The sequence below is a fragment of the Lygodium microphyllum genome, chromosome 10 (assembly GCF_053477565.2).
Source record: "Lygodium microphyllum isolate KBCC chromosome 10, Lygodium_microphyllum_v1.1.10, whole genome shotgun sequence".
NCBI lineage: Eukaryota > Viridiplantae > Streptophyta > Polypodiopsida > Schizaeales > Lygodiaceae > Lygodium > Lygodium microphyllum.
In genome coordinates this window covers 128,649,432-128,665,604 of record NC_141144.1, presented here as the reverse complement: position 1 = coordinate 128,665,604, position 16,173 = coordinate 128,649,432, and the positions used below count along the sequence as shown (strand labels likewise).

General features: G+C 41.9%; 1 protein-coding gene across 1 annotated transcript; it reads right to left on the bottom strand.

Annotated features, from left to right (window-relative positions):
* Positions 1–283: 283 nt before the first annotated feature.
* Positions 284–859, bottom strand: LOC148030556 (pentatricopeptide repeat-containing protein At4g18520, chloroplastic-like). Its single transcript, XM_087687396.1, has one exon. The coding sequence runs from the start codon at positions 857–859 to the stop codon at positions 284–286; it is 576 nt and encodes a 191-aa protein (XP_087543522.1).
* Positions 860–16,173: the final 15,314 nt, after the last annotated feature.

Sequence of the window (16,173 nt, the reverse complement as noted above, 5' to 3'; positions counted from 1 at the left end):
TCTCAAACTGCATTTGCTTAAGATGGCTTAGAACTTCCTCATTCAGGCCATGTTCTATGTACCCAACAATCATAGCATTCCACAAAACAACATATTGGATGGTTGAGGTGTCAAACACATACTATGCTTCTAGAATTGAACCTATTTTGGCGTACACATTCGCCAGATTGTTGACTATGAGGGGATCACTCTCAAGCTCTTCCTTGACAACCTCTACATCATGTGTGGCATGCACCTTCTACACGTTTCCTGATATGTTGCATACTTTTAGCACACAAACACTCTAAAGCTTCTTGTGCAAGTCCATGTTCAACATACCCAAAGATAATTGAGTCCAACAGACAACATTTATGAGTGGTAGGTCATCTAGCACCTTATGTGCTTCTAGAAGCAGTCCACATTTCACATACATGTCTATCAAGCTACTGGCAACACCGAGATTTCTTTCAAGCCCCTCAATAGCAATTTCAGCATGGAAACCTTGGCCCCTACCTTTGGCGCATATGCTTCCACAACATTTTAAAATGGATATGTAAGTAATAGCATCAGAAGAAAGAACACTTTTTATCATCTTTCCAAACAAATCAAGTGCTTCCTCACTAAGTCCCTCCTTAGCATAGCATGCTACTAATATGTTCCATGAGACTACAGATTTAACTATCAAATCATCAAATGCATCCTGTGCATCTTCAAGTGAACCACATCCTTCCTTCACAATCAAAGCATGGCCTTTATTCCCCTCATCTAAAGCTCTCACGCTACCACAAGCTTTTAAAATGCAGACAAATGAGGCACCATCCAGTGAAGCATAATCTTGCACTTGCATGGCATTAAAATAATCCAAAGTTTTCTCACTCATGCCATTAAGCTGCAGTTCATATGCATTTTCATTAAAATGTGTTTATAATCGTTGAAAGCAAACAGAGCAATAAGCTTACAAAATATTAAATTTTTCCAAACTGACGAGATGTTACCTCTCCCAAGTTTGCTATGAGGGGGGTCTCACCAATTCCTATCGGGTCATTTTCTCCATCGGTTGCGTTCCTTGCTTCCCTTGCTTCAAATATGCTTTTTGAATTTCTACGACCTCACGGAGCCATGGATGTCAGGAGAAGCAAGGTCTGTTTAGGCTATTTGCCTCACACACCTACTTGAATTTCTAGAAGCTATATGGGTCATTGTCTATCAAGTTGCTTGGCAACTTTGCTAGGGTTGCTCCGCTCTGCTTTGTAGCCTTGTTGTCTATGAGTCACTTTGTGAGAAGTTCGCTCAATGTGAGAGTGGCTTCTAGCACTGTTTCCCTCTCTGTCTCAAGGCATGTCATTCTATTCCAATTGGCAAGCACTAAAACTTGTTGAACCTCTCACATTTTTGTTTCATGCCTTAGTCTTGAGCTCGATGTTCTTGGTTGTAAGTAGCTATGCCCTGTAGTGCCTTTTTAGCCAATCTCCACTCTTTCTCAAGGTCAATTATGACATCCTCAGCTGGCCTATCATGATACTCCATCTTGGTTTGTAAATCATATCGAGTGATTATCTATTAGACATTGACTAGGAACTCTCTCAAAAGTAGAGCTGGTCATTTTCATGGTTGAAGTTTGGTCCTACCATCTTGTCGGTCTCTCAATCCACTAGGTTGTCGATCAAACTAACCAACTCAAGTAAGGTTAAGTCCCTAATTGTGTCAGACTCCTTGCCCTCTAAGAGGCTTGCTTTTAATACTTGGTAGCCTTGGCTGTGCATTTGCAATTTGAGGGTCTTCTCATATTAGTGGGTTTGTTCAGGTCACTTATCTTGCATGTAAGTTCCTTGTTAGTTTAACCGGTCCTCAAATTTAAGTGTGCTCAAGTGTTTGTGGGGTGCTTCTTTTCATGTGTAGTGCGAAATTAGGCTTTCTTCTTTCTCAGTGCACTTCAAGTGATTATTCATGCAGTGTGTGACTATGACAAAAACAATGTGATGCAACACACTTCTCTAGTCTGCTCCCTCAGGTGCTGGTCACTCTAACATGTTTATTTGGGTCCTTTAAGACATTTTGGATTAGTTTTCTGAGAGGCTTGTTGAGGAGAAGTACAGTTGAAGGCTTCTTGAGACATCATTGGTTATTTTGACAACAGGATGTAGCATAGTTGAGCTTATTGATGCTGAGATTAGATTATGGAGGAGCCGAGATTAGATTTGACCAGGTAGTGGGGGCCTTCAATGTTAGTGGTTGATCGCCATTGTTGAGTATACCTGAAAAAAGAAAAAGGAAGTGCACTACCTAGGGGTGTGTCTATCTCACTGTGCAATGTTTCATGGTGTCTGTGCCAATGAAACTAGGAGTGGGGTCGAAGCCTCAGGGAAGCCTGTGGTGTTATCCCACACTTGAAGACCCAGTTTGTGTACAAGGGAGATTCTATGGGTGTTACTTAGGGAGACAGATCTAACCATAGAGCACAAACTCCCTAGGTGTGTTCTATCCTTGATGTGCCCTAAGTGTGAAGTGGGGGGATAGGAAGGGCTAGGGAGCACAGAGCCGGCTGACCACAACCATCGGACATGCCTAACGTGAGGACCCCTAGGTGCAATGTTTGTGGGCACTTTGATATACATGGGAAATATCATTGTTCCTTTCCTTTTCCTTTGTGTGGGTCTTTTGTTTGTATGCGTAAGCTTTCGGTCTTTGTCTCGAAGATAAAGGATAGATGTGCAACAAATTCAATACTCTCAAGAGTCTCTTCATCAAGAGATTCCGTGAGGCATGGTACTTAGATAACCTTATTGTTCAACTAATGAATGTCAATCAAAAGGACAAGGAGGACATTAGAGATTATATCGCCCACATGCGGAGTCTCTTTAAGGGAATCCCAGCCATCATAGAGTGACCTAGTGAGCGAGCGGTCTCTACTGCATTCATAAGTGGAATTAGGAGTGGAGAGCTCTACAAGGCCTTGGTAGGTAACTCGAACTTGCAAAGAACATGCTAGCTAGGGTCTTTGAAGAAGCCATACATGTAGATGGCATGCTCAAGGAGAGAAGCTTGAGAACCATAAGTTGAGGTAGTGCAGTCTCTAGAGCCTAATACAAAGTTACCACTGCTAGTAGCGAGAGATCTAGTCAGAGTAACCAAGAGAAAGGGAAGAGTGTTGACCCGAGCCAAGAATTGACATACGTAAAGTTAGAGCTAGCCAAGCTCCAGGAAATGATTAGAAGACCCATGCAACCTCACATGCAATGTGTCCATTGTGGAGGGGACCACCTCCTAGCCGAGTGCATGGATCCTAGATCTAGACCTTGTGCCAATTGCGGTAGGTTCGGTCACAATGCTATGATTACTATATCCAAGCTTTACAATCAGCCATACTACTTGGGGAATAGACCGCTGTAATTTAGAAGGGGAGCTCCATTAGCTCTCCTAGTGCCTAATGATGCCAAGCCAGCTATCCCTAGAATGGATGTAAACCCTACATGCATACCTAGACTACCTAGACCCTTCATGACCAATCCACCAAGTGACAGTCCAATACATTATGTAGAGGAGCCGAATGAGGACAAGACATACGTAAACCCTTACATCTTGATGACAATGAGGGCAATCCCATCTTAATGGACTTTAGACCAGTACCCCAGTGTGATGGTGTTAGGTTGGGAAAGGGGTAGAGACCTAGGAGGGAAAAGCCAAGACCCAATCTCATACTGGACTTGCAGCCACCCATGGCATACCTCACCTTGTTGCCCCAAACAAGAATAAGCTAACCAAGAAAAGGCCAATCTAAGATGCCCTGAGTGTGGAATCACTCACTTATATGCCGAATGTCCTAGGCGAAAACCGTCTACTAGCTCAGTCATCATACCTTCTGTACCTTTGGGGATATTTGGAGTCAAAACACTTGATGGTGAGGCCACTCCCATCTCATTGAACGTCATGACTAAAGCACAAATGAAGCATGCCGATATTTCATTGCCAGGACCTAGTAATCTAGATGCAGCATCAATAGGGAAAAAGACTCGCCAAAGAAAGAAAAAGAGGGTTGATACCAAAGTGAGACTAAAAACAGACAGTGCGACCACACTAACGAGAGGGAAGTAAGTGGCAGATATAGAGACTGTGGCTTCAACACCTAAAACAGTGGAGAAGGAGAGTGCCAAGGTTGGGGAATATCTTGATTCGAAAAGTGTTAATTGGAAATAACTGACAAGGTTAAGGAGTGGGTGAGAGAAGCCTAAGAGCACCTAAAGGATGTCGAGCCTATCCTAGAAGATGAGATCAATGATTTCTCCAGTGTAAGCACGCCTATCTCACCGACATGCATAAACTCAAGAGATGCATCCACACCTCATGCAAAACCACAAAGACAAGGCTTAGATGCCATTGGTAGGCAAGTTGCCCAAGACAAGTGGCAAAAGAGTGTAGGGCAAGATGTAAGGCAAGCAGCTAATGGCTTTCTTACGACATTATTATTGGCCCCTATAACATTGCCAATGGGGGATTTACTTTGGCAAAGCCCTTCATTTATGGCAAGAAATGAAGTAGTGGGTAGAGGGATTTAACAAGCCATGGCTGACTTGCATGACCATGACATAGCCATGCAGATACCCAGCCTCACATGGAACTCAATGCCTAAGTCATTGCATGTGAATGCTTTCTGGGAAGGCATGGAGATGCATGGAGTCCTACTAGTGGCAGCATTAGGAGATGCCACAAGAAAGGGGATTGTAGACACAAGAGCGGGAGTCACAATGCTTAGCCATGCAGTTCTGCAAGCTTGGGGTAACCCGCTAGTGGAGACCGCAAGGTTTAATGTCATGCTAGCTAATGGCATGAAAGTTAAAGCTATTTAGAGTATTGAAGGACTAGCCCTTGAAGTTAGGTGTCCAATTCGCGGTGAACTTTATCGTTATGAAGGGAGTAGACTACTATATCTTGCTAGGTTGACCATGGATAAGGAACGCATGAGTAATCGAAGGCTAGAGTAATGGACTCATATTCCTAGGTAATAGATTGAAGGCAATAAGAGTTGAGATGGATACTTGGAAGACCACGCCAGTCAACTTAGATACTATCTCCTCTATCTTGAAAGGAGACACCCAAGCTAGGAATTTGTATGGACCATTAATGACGTACATTCCTTGCCCCGAGGACTAGTGAGATTGGATGCACATGCTAGCCACCATCAATGTGCCATTTTCAGATGAGGAAGAAGATTATAAGTAGGCTACAAGAACAGCCGGTGAGTCCCATAAAGCCACTGCACCTCAAATTCCAAGTGGTAAGACCCTACCAGTAGTGCCACTTTGTATGATGGCCCAAAACCCTAGCAAACAAAAAATACCCACTCCTTTCCATATTTTGTCTAATAGACCTTGAGCTCTAGGGGATTCTTAAGTGTCTAACAAGGGAGCTAGTTGGTCACCCAACTACTAATCTTAAGCCACTTCAAGAGATTGAGGAGGGGTGTTGAGATATTTGCAATCACATCTACTTCAGTCTCTTTAGATGGAGCAACGAGGGCTCAGGACAAGAATCCCATAAGCACAGAAGGAGGATGTGATACTTAGACTTTCCTATAAAGCATTGTACTTGCTTATCATTTTCATATGAGATGAATACAATGTCATTGTCAATCTTATACACAAGAATGTGTTTATGAGTCCAAGTCTCAATCTTGGAACCTAATCCACTTGTGTAATAGGCCAAGTCCATGTCTTTGTCTATGTCATCATGATCTTAATCCTCATCTTTCATCCACCATAACATCTGCCATGCTCTAGATCCCACATCTTTTACAACTAGAACTACAGCTAAGTTCCTTTGGGAGCAAGTGGTCTCATGATTTGGTTGCCCCATCAAACTAGTTAGTGACTAAGGCACTCATTTCATTAATGAAGTGATTGCCCACTTGCTTTTCACCTTCTTGATTATCCATAGGAAATCATCACCTTACTATCCTCAAGCTAATGGTTAGTCGGAGTCAACGAACAAGATCCTAGTGAATGTCCTAACTAAGGTAGTTTCTGCCTCGTGGAATGACTAGGATAATAAACTCATGGTAGCATTATGGGCCTAGAGGATAGCCTATAAGATGGCAATTGGGCAAACACCTTTCAAGATAACCTACAGAACCGAAGCGATTTTGCTAGTAGAGTTTTTCATTCCTAGCTTGAGAGTAGTAGTGCAAAAGCGATGGGATGGGAAAGAAGCATGGATCGGATGCTTATTAGCGCTGGAACGTCTCTCTGAGATATGACTTCTAGCTACTCATGCACTAATTTGTGAGAAGGCAAGACACAAGAGTTAGTTTGACAAGCATGTCAAATAGCGTGACTTCGAGCAAGGCAACCTAGTATTGCTATACTTAGTGAAGGGCCATAAGTAGAAGATGAAATTTAGAGGATTAGGGCCTTTGGTTCACAAAATTAGTCAAACACACAATGTAGAGCTCGAAACCTTAGAGGGAGAGGGCATAGGCTTTTTTAACGGTAGTCACCTCAAGAAGTACTACCCCCCAACCCATCCATTGCATGAGTTGCCAATGGTGCAGCCACTTGTTAATGTGAGAGTAGCCACCATCACAAAAATCGAGGATACAGATGAGGAGGCAGTAGAATTTGGGAGTCTCTAGCTTCCATAGCGGGGATGGCAAATCGTCATCCAAAGCATCAGTTATAGGGTTTGATGGGGTGCTAACTGCTATCATTCATGAGGCTATGGGAGAGTTGGAAGGTGAAGAGAAAGTGGGGGAGACACGTGAAAGATCACCGCCCCTTGAGCAAGAGTAGTCAAGTAAAAGGACAATGAGTGAGGGCGGAGAACCAGAGACACCACCTGGCCAAGGAGGGCCTGAGAAGCTAAAGAAGAGGACTCCTCAAAAGTAGCAGTAAGAAACTGGGGGAGAGAATGATCAAAGAAGAAAAGGCCAAGTTACAAAGAGTGTAGGAGAAGTCAAGGAGGTCCGAAGAAGAAGAGAGAAGGAGGAAAGCAAAAGAAAAGGTAGAAGAGTTGTGTAGGAAGGAAGATGAAGACATGGCTCAAGCCATTCGTATGTCAATGGAACAGCCTTCTAGGGAGGAGGAGTTGGCTGCTGTGAGTCCACTAAGGGAGGAAGGCCCAAGCACCAGTGCCAAAGTACCAGAGATCGAACAACCATTGATGACATAAGGCAAAGGCAAGGGCCTATTGCATCCAATCCCACCTATTCTCATGCCCCAAATTGTAACTACCATAACCACCCAAGTCATCACTAACACGGTGGATGCAAGCAATCTCATGGCCTAGGTGCAATATCTAGTGAATAGAATGCAAGAAATAGCCCTAGACTCGAGTGGAGGAGCTCCAACGGCTGGAATGAAGAGACTGATAGTTGTGGATGCTGAATCAAGGCAAGATCCTAAGAATCAGAAGATAGAGGCATTGACAACATCTATACTTATAGCACTGCCACTGTCTATGGGCTATGACAAGTACTTCAAGAAGCTTCTCACATAGTTGGAAAGAGTGAAGGAGGAAAAGAAGACACATGTGGTTGAATTGGAGGCTAAAAGAGAAGCATAGGTATCTTTCTAGTTGGAGAGGACTCGCCAAGTAGTAGGGTACTAAAAAGAAATCTATGAGCTAAAGAAAGAGCTCAAGGCCAAGGAAAAGGAAGAAGACAATTGGCAAGAAAGTCTTGAGGAAGAAAGACATGAGATGATAGGCTTACAAAAGCTACTACACCCACTGCATCTTTCCTATGCATGAACTGGGTCCTCAAATGTGAGACAATGCCCCAAGCTTATGCGATTCTCGATCCAACTCCCAGTTCCACTAGCAGGAACACAATACATTGCATGCTGAGGTAGGCCCACCCCCTAAGTAGTGCACTCTCTTTTCTTTCTCACGTGAATCTGAAAACCTGTGCCTAACCACTAACTTCGGAGGCCTCTGTCACCCACTCAATATACACTCGGTCTCCACAATTTCAACCATTTTGACATGCTTCTCTCCCATGTCCAATCCCTACAAAAGCCCCATCATCAACTCACATGACCACCCTTCAATCACCCGAGCCCTCATCAACAAAGTCTTGCAAGTGCGATGGGACTGGCATTCGACTAGGTGGGGGTAATATTAACCCCATTGCAAGACATAGAAAAAGGAAGCAAAAGAAAATTCAAGAAAATTAAAAAATGCAGAGCAAAGTAGAAAAAGGCGATTCGATAGAAGGATAAGAGGAGAAAATGCCAAAAGCACAAGGGTAACCTTAAAAGTCGAGGCAAAGGCAAAGACACATTTTAAAATGTAAAGGTGCCCCTAGATTTTTGTAAAAGAGCGATAGGCTCCCTTTTGTGTAAGTTGTAAAGAGTAGACATGCATAGGTGAAGGCATAATGTAAATAAAAGGGAATATGAAAAGAGGACCTTGGCAAGATGGTCGACCATGCAAAAAAGGGGATGGGTGCCCAAAGGGATAAGGGCATATATAAAAGCCAAAAAGTGAATAGAGAAGCTCATTCTTGGTGTGTGGCAAAAGTATCTCTCCTCTTCTCTTCTTCTTCTTGCTTGCTTGTGCTCGTGCTTGAGAGAGGAAGTGTAAAGGTGTGAGGGAGTGAGTGTGTGAGGATGAGGGAACGTGGTGGAGAAGCTCTCCATCTTCTCCTCTCTTCTTTTCTTTTCTTCTCTTCTCTTGTCTCATGTGTGGCTATGGAGCATGGAGCTTAAAGGTGGAGGATTGAGGTTGCTTGAGCTCGCATCTCAGATCATGGAACTACCGGTGTGCTTGAGAGAGAGCGGTACTCAATTAGGCATTAAGGTAAGCTCACTACACTTGTAGGCTTGAGAGCGTGTATGGCTATGTGAGAGGTAGCCATTAGCATTCAACTTGAAATGCTTGAGCAATAAGTGATCCGTGGGTCTTGGAGGTCGAGTGAAAGCTCTCACATTCTTATCTTGTAACTAGTTTTGCAATGTTGGCTCTTCGATTGCACTTTTTTGAAGTTGACTATGTGGATATATTTGGATGTTTCATATTTGTGCAAAATCTACTTATTGTATTTTTGGACATCTTCCTTGTATGTGCATATGATTATTGTTCTCTAGTCTATGAAATCTAGTATAGCATTCTCGTCAATCCCTTGTATAAATTGTAGAAATTGCAGGGCATGAGCGACTGAAGTGTGGAGAGTGTGGTGTTGTCCATGTATCCAATATGCTGATGAGGTGATGTGACATTGTTGATAAAACTTGGTCTGATGCTCGTGCATCAGCAAAACAACTATGCAAGGTTACCAAATGATATCATGAGCCTTTTGTTAAATGGATTAAGTAGAGAACATTGGTAAACATTGACTATCTAGCATACTATTATGTCAAATGTTGTGCATGTCAACATCGACATTTTGTCAATGATAATTGTGACTTGTTCTCTTATTGCAATGAACCACTCATTCATATCTTAAAATGATGCTAGATATTGTTGTGCACTCATCCATATCTTGAATTGGTAATAGACTATGGTGGAGAGGTTGGATTGTCTAGCTTGCGACTACTCATGTATTTACTATTGGTAGGACACTTTTAGCACTGATATTGTAATTGCAGTAGTGTATAAGTAAGCTTTTTCCATTGCATGGTGTGTCTCTGACGATGTGTAGGATAGATATTTCATTGATGAGTTGGTTGTAGACCATTTGCTATTTTATTGTTAATGTACTACCAAGTATTATTCTAAACTCTTTTGTCAACTGCAACATCTTGGTTTGTATTGGTGCAACATTGTGAATTATTCTAATGCCTAGTTGATGTTGCAGATGCTACGAATATTGCTAGGTTATCTTTGATGAATGAGATTTTTTAGATGATCATATTCATTAGCTAGTGGATCCGGTGCGATGTGAGTAAATTCATTTGTGTAGACAATGAGAGCGGAATTTAGGAGACGGCAATGAGAGCGGAATTTAGGAGACGGCAAGTGCTTAAAAATAGCTAAAAATTATGAATATCAAGGGAAAAATATTCACCGTCAAAGGCGGCGGCTCGATCTAAGACGATTTTAAGCGCCAAAGTGCTTTAAAGGTGCCCGAGCGACACTTGGTGATTTTTCATAATTTTTCAGATAGTCGAGCGGGTTGACACGAGCTATTGGCCAATGCGGGATGCTAAGCCAGACGCCCAGGATTTTTCAGAGCTCGATTCCGAGTCCGGACGGGGAAATGGCCAAGAAACCGGTCAAGATACGAAGAGGTGGACCAAAGTTTGGCCAAATGGGCAAGTGACCTTTGGGAGCCCAAGAAATTTTATGCAACATAAAAGATAGCATGAAAACGTGGAGAGAGAGAGAGGATGAAGGAATCGTGATCAACATGGCGCCGAAAAATGCGCCCCATTGTTGATCAATGGAGCATGGCTGCTGCAAACAACCCCTGCAAGTGATGATTGCCCCTCATTCCCTCCTGTATGCAGACTCTATCGCCGCCCTTCGCCCGTGGAATGATGGCCTGGTTTGAAATTTCTGATTCTAGTCTTTCTCTCTCCTCCCTCTCTCTCTTCTAAGAGGCAGTTCATGTGTGAGAAGGAGCAATGAAGAAAGAATGATGGAGACTTGTCCGGCATGGACCGGATTGCTACACGGGCTGAGAATGGTGATTTGTGATGTTGCTGGACATGAAGGGTTGCTGTTTTCCAAATCTACAGCCATGGACACAAAACCCGAAACACGCGTTTAAGCGGTAAACCAAAAAATTACAAAGAAAATTTAGTGTTTTATGCTTTTGATTGATGGAATGCCGTTCATATGGACTAAGATTTGATTATGTTGCTGATTCTTCTGAGTTCTTACTGTTTATAACCAGAAATTATGAAAAACATGCATTTCATGGCTCGAAATAATGTCAAGAAACCCGAAAATGAAGAAAATGGGAAAAAACAAGGGTTTTGGGCACATAAATGGGGAAAACCGTCGATACACATCAACTAATCTTTCAATTTTGTTGCAAATGAACTAAGGGCCACAGCCCACAAATTGGTTTTCATTTTCAGCAATTTAAAAAATACAAGAAAATGAAGAAAATGGGGAAAAATGATAAAAACACCATGAAAATAGGGGAAAAATACATTTGGGGCTACGAAAAATATAGAAAAATAGGATTTATGTTTGTTGATGTATAGCAAGGCTGGGGCATGAAGTTATGCTTCAGTTCAGCCTTGTTTATATGTTTTAGTGCGTGTTTCCTTCCTTTCTCCACATAAAATGACAAGGAAACCCTAAAAGAAATGAATGCAATGATGCCCTATCAACGGGGAAGGGTAGAGTTGTGGAAAAAATGGTTAAATGCCGCTGAGCATGAGGAATAATTTGCTGATTTTATATGCATTGCATCTAGGACGGAATAATAATGATAAAAATTAAAACCTAGTAGCACGAAGATCACTTCGGTGCTAGGTGTTGCAACGAAGCACAAAGCGGTTAGAAAGAAAAGCATGAAAGAGATGTTTTGCACTTGCACGCTGCTGGTTTTTAAAATGTTTGAGCACTAGGCATCCACCTCTTTGCATGATCATTTTTGAGGAAATTAAAAGTATCAGAGTTAGCTCCTGGACATGCATAGCAATTGTTTTCAGTAGGCCTGTGACCCACCGTTGAGAGCGTGAGGTTCCTATGCTGTAGGCTAGTCGTGGGATCATAAAGGGGAAGTCAAGTGAGGGAATGGTACATTCCTGGATACGTTTATTTGGTACCTTGAGCGACGTTTGTGCGAAATGTCTAAATGTTGAGCGGCGCATCGAGGGGCCAATCCCCAAGGTGTAGGAGAGTCGCAGAGGGTTGACGGCATTCAGCCGTAGGAGGAACCCCATGTGTATGTGATTCGAGCCTTTTGGCTATGTGAAAGGGACTCCCTCTGAGGAGCAATATTGGGTTAGGATCAGTTGGACTACAACGTATTACAAACGCAATGTTTAGGAAGGCAGAGATTTTGATAGACGCTCCTGGCCGCGAGGCCGAGGGGTTGTCTTGTGCATAGTGACGAGGTCCGGTTAGTGCATGAGCCAGTGCCGGCCCGTTTTTAGGTCCATCATCCATGTATCCAATATGCTGATGAGGTGATGTGACATTGTTGATAAAACTTGGTCTGATGCTCGTGCATCAGCAAAACAACTATGCAAGGTTACCAAATGATATCATGAGCCTTTTGTTAAATGGATTAAGTAGAGAACATTGGTAAACATTGACTATCTAGCATACTATTATGTCAAATGTTGTGCATGTCAACATCGACATTTTGTCAATGATAATTGTGACTTGTTCTCTTATTGCAATGAACCACTCATTCATATCTTAAAATGATGCTAGATATTGTTGTGCACTCATCCATATCTTGAATTGGTAATAGACTATGGTGGAGAGGTTGGATTGTCTAGCTTGCGACTACTCATGTATTTACTATTGGTAGGACACTTTTAGCACTGATATTGTAATTGCAGTAGTGTATAAGTAAGCTTTTTCCATTGCATGGTGTGTCTCTGACGATGTGTAGGCTAGATATTTCATTGATGAGTTGGTTGTAGACCATTTGCTATTTTATTGTTAATGTACTACCAAGTATTATTCTAAACTCTTTTGTCAACTGCAACATCTTGGTTTGTATTGGTGCAACATTGTGAATTATTCTAATGCCTAATTGATGTTGCAGATGCTACGAATATTGCTAGGTTATCTTTGATGAATGAGATTTTTTAGATGATCATATTCATTAGCTAGTGGATCCGGTGCGATGTGAGTAAATTCATTTGTGTAGACTTGGTAATGTACATTTTGAGGTCCTCCTTGGTCAACAAGATCACTGAGTTGGTACTCTATGTAGTTGATTGTGTTATATTCTCATCGCTTCTTAGCTCATTCTCATATTTGAACGTTACTCACATTACGATAATGTGTTGAAGAAGAAATCTTTAGTTGAATGGCCAGAATGAAAATCACGATGAATCATACTAGTCTTTTGTTATGCTAGAATATGTGTCTATCAGCATTTTGTAGAATGGCTTTGAGATCTGATATAGATTTACCTTTGGTGATGCTGTAAGTTTTGTGATAATTGTAGAGTGTTAGGTGGTTGTCTAAACATGATGGTCAAATGTAGTATAGGTTTATGAGATATGTGATGATATTCCATGTCCTTGTGACCTTTTGTTGTTGTATGCTAGTAGAGGAGGTGTCTATATAATCAATACCCTTGGTTCTTATTAGTATCAAAAATTTCATGAAATTCAATGTTGCTTTAGTGAGAGATATTGGCTTGGAAAGAATTGTAGTAAAGACTAGTTTTATTTGTTTGAATCCAAGTCTTGTAGGCCTAGTCTCTTGGCATCTTCAGTTTGAATGTAGCAAAGACTAGTTATTGCTTATTCGAATCCAAGTCTTGTAGACCTAGTCTCTAGGCATCTTTAGTTTGAATGTTTAATCTACCCATTGGATTGGCATTCATTGCATACTTGAGTAGGTTGATGGGAGATATGCTTAGGAAAATCCCTTCACTATGGCAAGAATTGAAGCAATGGGTAGAGGGATCTAACGAGCCATGAGTAACCAACTTGCATGACCATGATGCAACCATGCAGTTACCCAGCCTCACATTGAACTTAATGCCTAAGTCCTTACATGTGAATGATTTTTGGGAGGGCACAAAGATGCATGCAGTCCTGCCATTGGAAACATTAGGAGATGTCACCAGAAAGGGGACCGTAGATACGGGATCAAGAGAGTCAGTGCACTTAGCCATGCAGTTTTGTAGGTTTGAGGTAACCTGCCGATGGAAACCGCAAGGTTTAATATCACATTGGCTAATGGTACGAAAGTTAAGCCATTCAGAGTGTTAAAGACTTACCCTTGAAGATAGTAGGTGTCCAGTTCTCGGTGTGAACTTCATTGTTATGAAGGGATTAGACTGCAACATCTTGCCAGGTGGCCGACCATGGATGAGGAACACGCGAGTAATCGAAGACTGGGGTAATGGCTTCATATTCTTAGGCAAGAGATTGAAGGATGTAAGAGTCGAGATGGATACTTGGAAGACCACTCCAATCGACCTAGATGCCATTTTTTGCTATGTTAAAAGGAGACTCACTAGCCAGCAAATCCTATGGGCCATTAACAAAGTATATTCCTTGCTCTGAGGAGGACAAGTGGGATTGGATGCATGTGCTAGCCACCATTGATCTGCCATTCTTAGATGAAGAGGAGGATTATAAGAAGGAGGTTGCTAGGACAGTTGGTGACTCCCATGAAGCCACCGCACCTCAATTCCAAGGGGTAAGACCCTACCATTAGTACCACTCTACATGATGACCAGGAGCTCTAGTTATTGACCAACCCCAACGCACCTACCACACGAGCCTCCAATGTTGAATTTATCTATAAACGTAAGAGTAGCCACCGTCACTGAGATTAAGGAAGAGGATGAAGAAGAAGTAGCACTTGCATACCTATGCATATCAATCACTGGTCACATGACATGTGCCATTGATGCACTCATTGATGAGGGACCTGACTTTAACATCCTTACTCACACGAGTACTAGACTCTCATCGGTCAGCCCCAACTACAACCCACTAATGCTAAACTCAACCCATTTAGGGGACAATCCTACCCTTTGCTAGGGAATTACCCTTTGCTAGGGAAATGCAAAGTGCTGGTCTCTATCAAGACTGAAAGCCTACCCATGATTTTCTATGTGCTACCTAATACCCAAACCATAGGCAAGGAATCACTACTAGGATGTGCATTTCAAGAAGAAGGCATATTGCAATGTCAACTACGACTCGTAGCACATTAACCTTGCCATTGGCACTATGACGATAGTAACGACTTTTAGCAAGGGTAGTGTGGCTCCTCCACCCAAGCTCATAATGCCATCGATAGTAGTATCGAACACAAAGCATAAGGAGGGGGGTCATGACTTGTCTTGCCCTATCAAGTCCCAAAAAATCACAACCCAAGGGAAACACAACCAAGACTGCTAAGAAACAACTAAAATGGGTACATAAATGCCAATCACTTCCATCTACTAAGAGCCAACCCGCAAGTACCCATAACTCCCGAACAATACATTCTAAGCATAGGAGACACAATTAGCACTTTAGAACCTAACGAATAGTTAAGCCACGATGGGTACTTATGGCTCTATTGCATGCACAAGGCTACTATGAGGACAACAACTAGATTTGGGTACCTAAGATCAAGAGTAGCACACATGCTCCTATTTTCCTTATATAAATACAATTTTATATATTTAAATATATGCTATTCATTCTTGATATCATTAATTGGGACATGCCCTCTTAATGTAGGAAGCCAAATCTCCATTTTGCAACCATCCTAAAGCTCATAGTTTGATAGCTAAAGTTTTAAGGATTGGAATTCATCATGATAATAAGATTTGGAAGTTTGAAAGCCATGTTTTTTAATAATGTAAACACTTAATTGAAAACCAATACATTTTATTAGTCAACAAGAGTCTCTGTCCCACATTGCATGAGCCCATGCAAGTGGGGGCACGGAAGCTTGCTTAGGCCATACAAAGCAAAATATCTAGCTCTAGTGTGGCAATGAAGGACTATGTAGGGGGTGTGAGCTCATCAAGAATAGTTAGCACTACCACAAAAGAGAAAGTGGAGTGAAGGTGTAGTAGAAGGTATTGAAGGCTTTGGCAAAGCTAGCAAGGAGGAATGTGAGCCTCACTCAACACACAAGAAGAGTCAAACTATACTTGGAGGCCAATGCCCAAGTAGTTTCAAAAATGCTTCCAGTAATGCTTAACAAAAATGGGGATAAGAGAATGGATGGCATAACCAAGTGAGTCACCTTGAATGCAGACAAGGTGAATCACAATGTATTGCACATTAACATAAGAGTGTTAGTGGTTTTCTTTACTAGGAAAGCTTTGAAAGCTCTTGACTTAGCTAACTTGTTTCACACGATTCTCAAATTATAATGCCAAGTTGAGTAGATCTATAATAGGGGTAGGGGGTAAGGTGGTATTTAGTAATAAGTGTGCAATGCAAAAAATACTCAAAATCGGAGTGTTCTTCTAAGTCTCAGAGCTCCTAGCCTACTTATGGGATCTTTTTCTTGACAATGCTAGGGGCTTGAGTAGACCTCTTTACATTCCTCCTCTTGCTAATTGTAATATTTCCACACAATAAAAGTTAGTTGGTTAGTTTG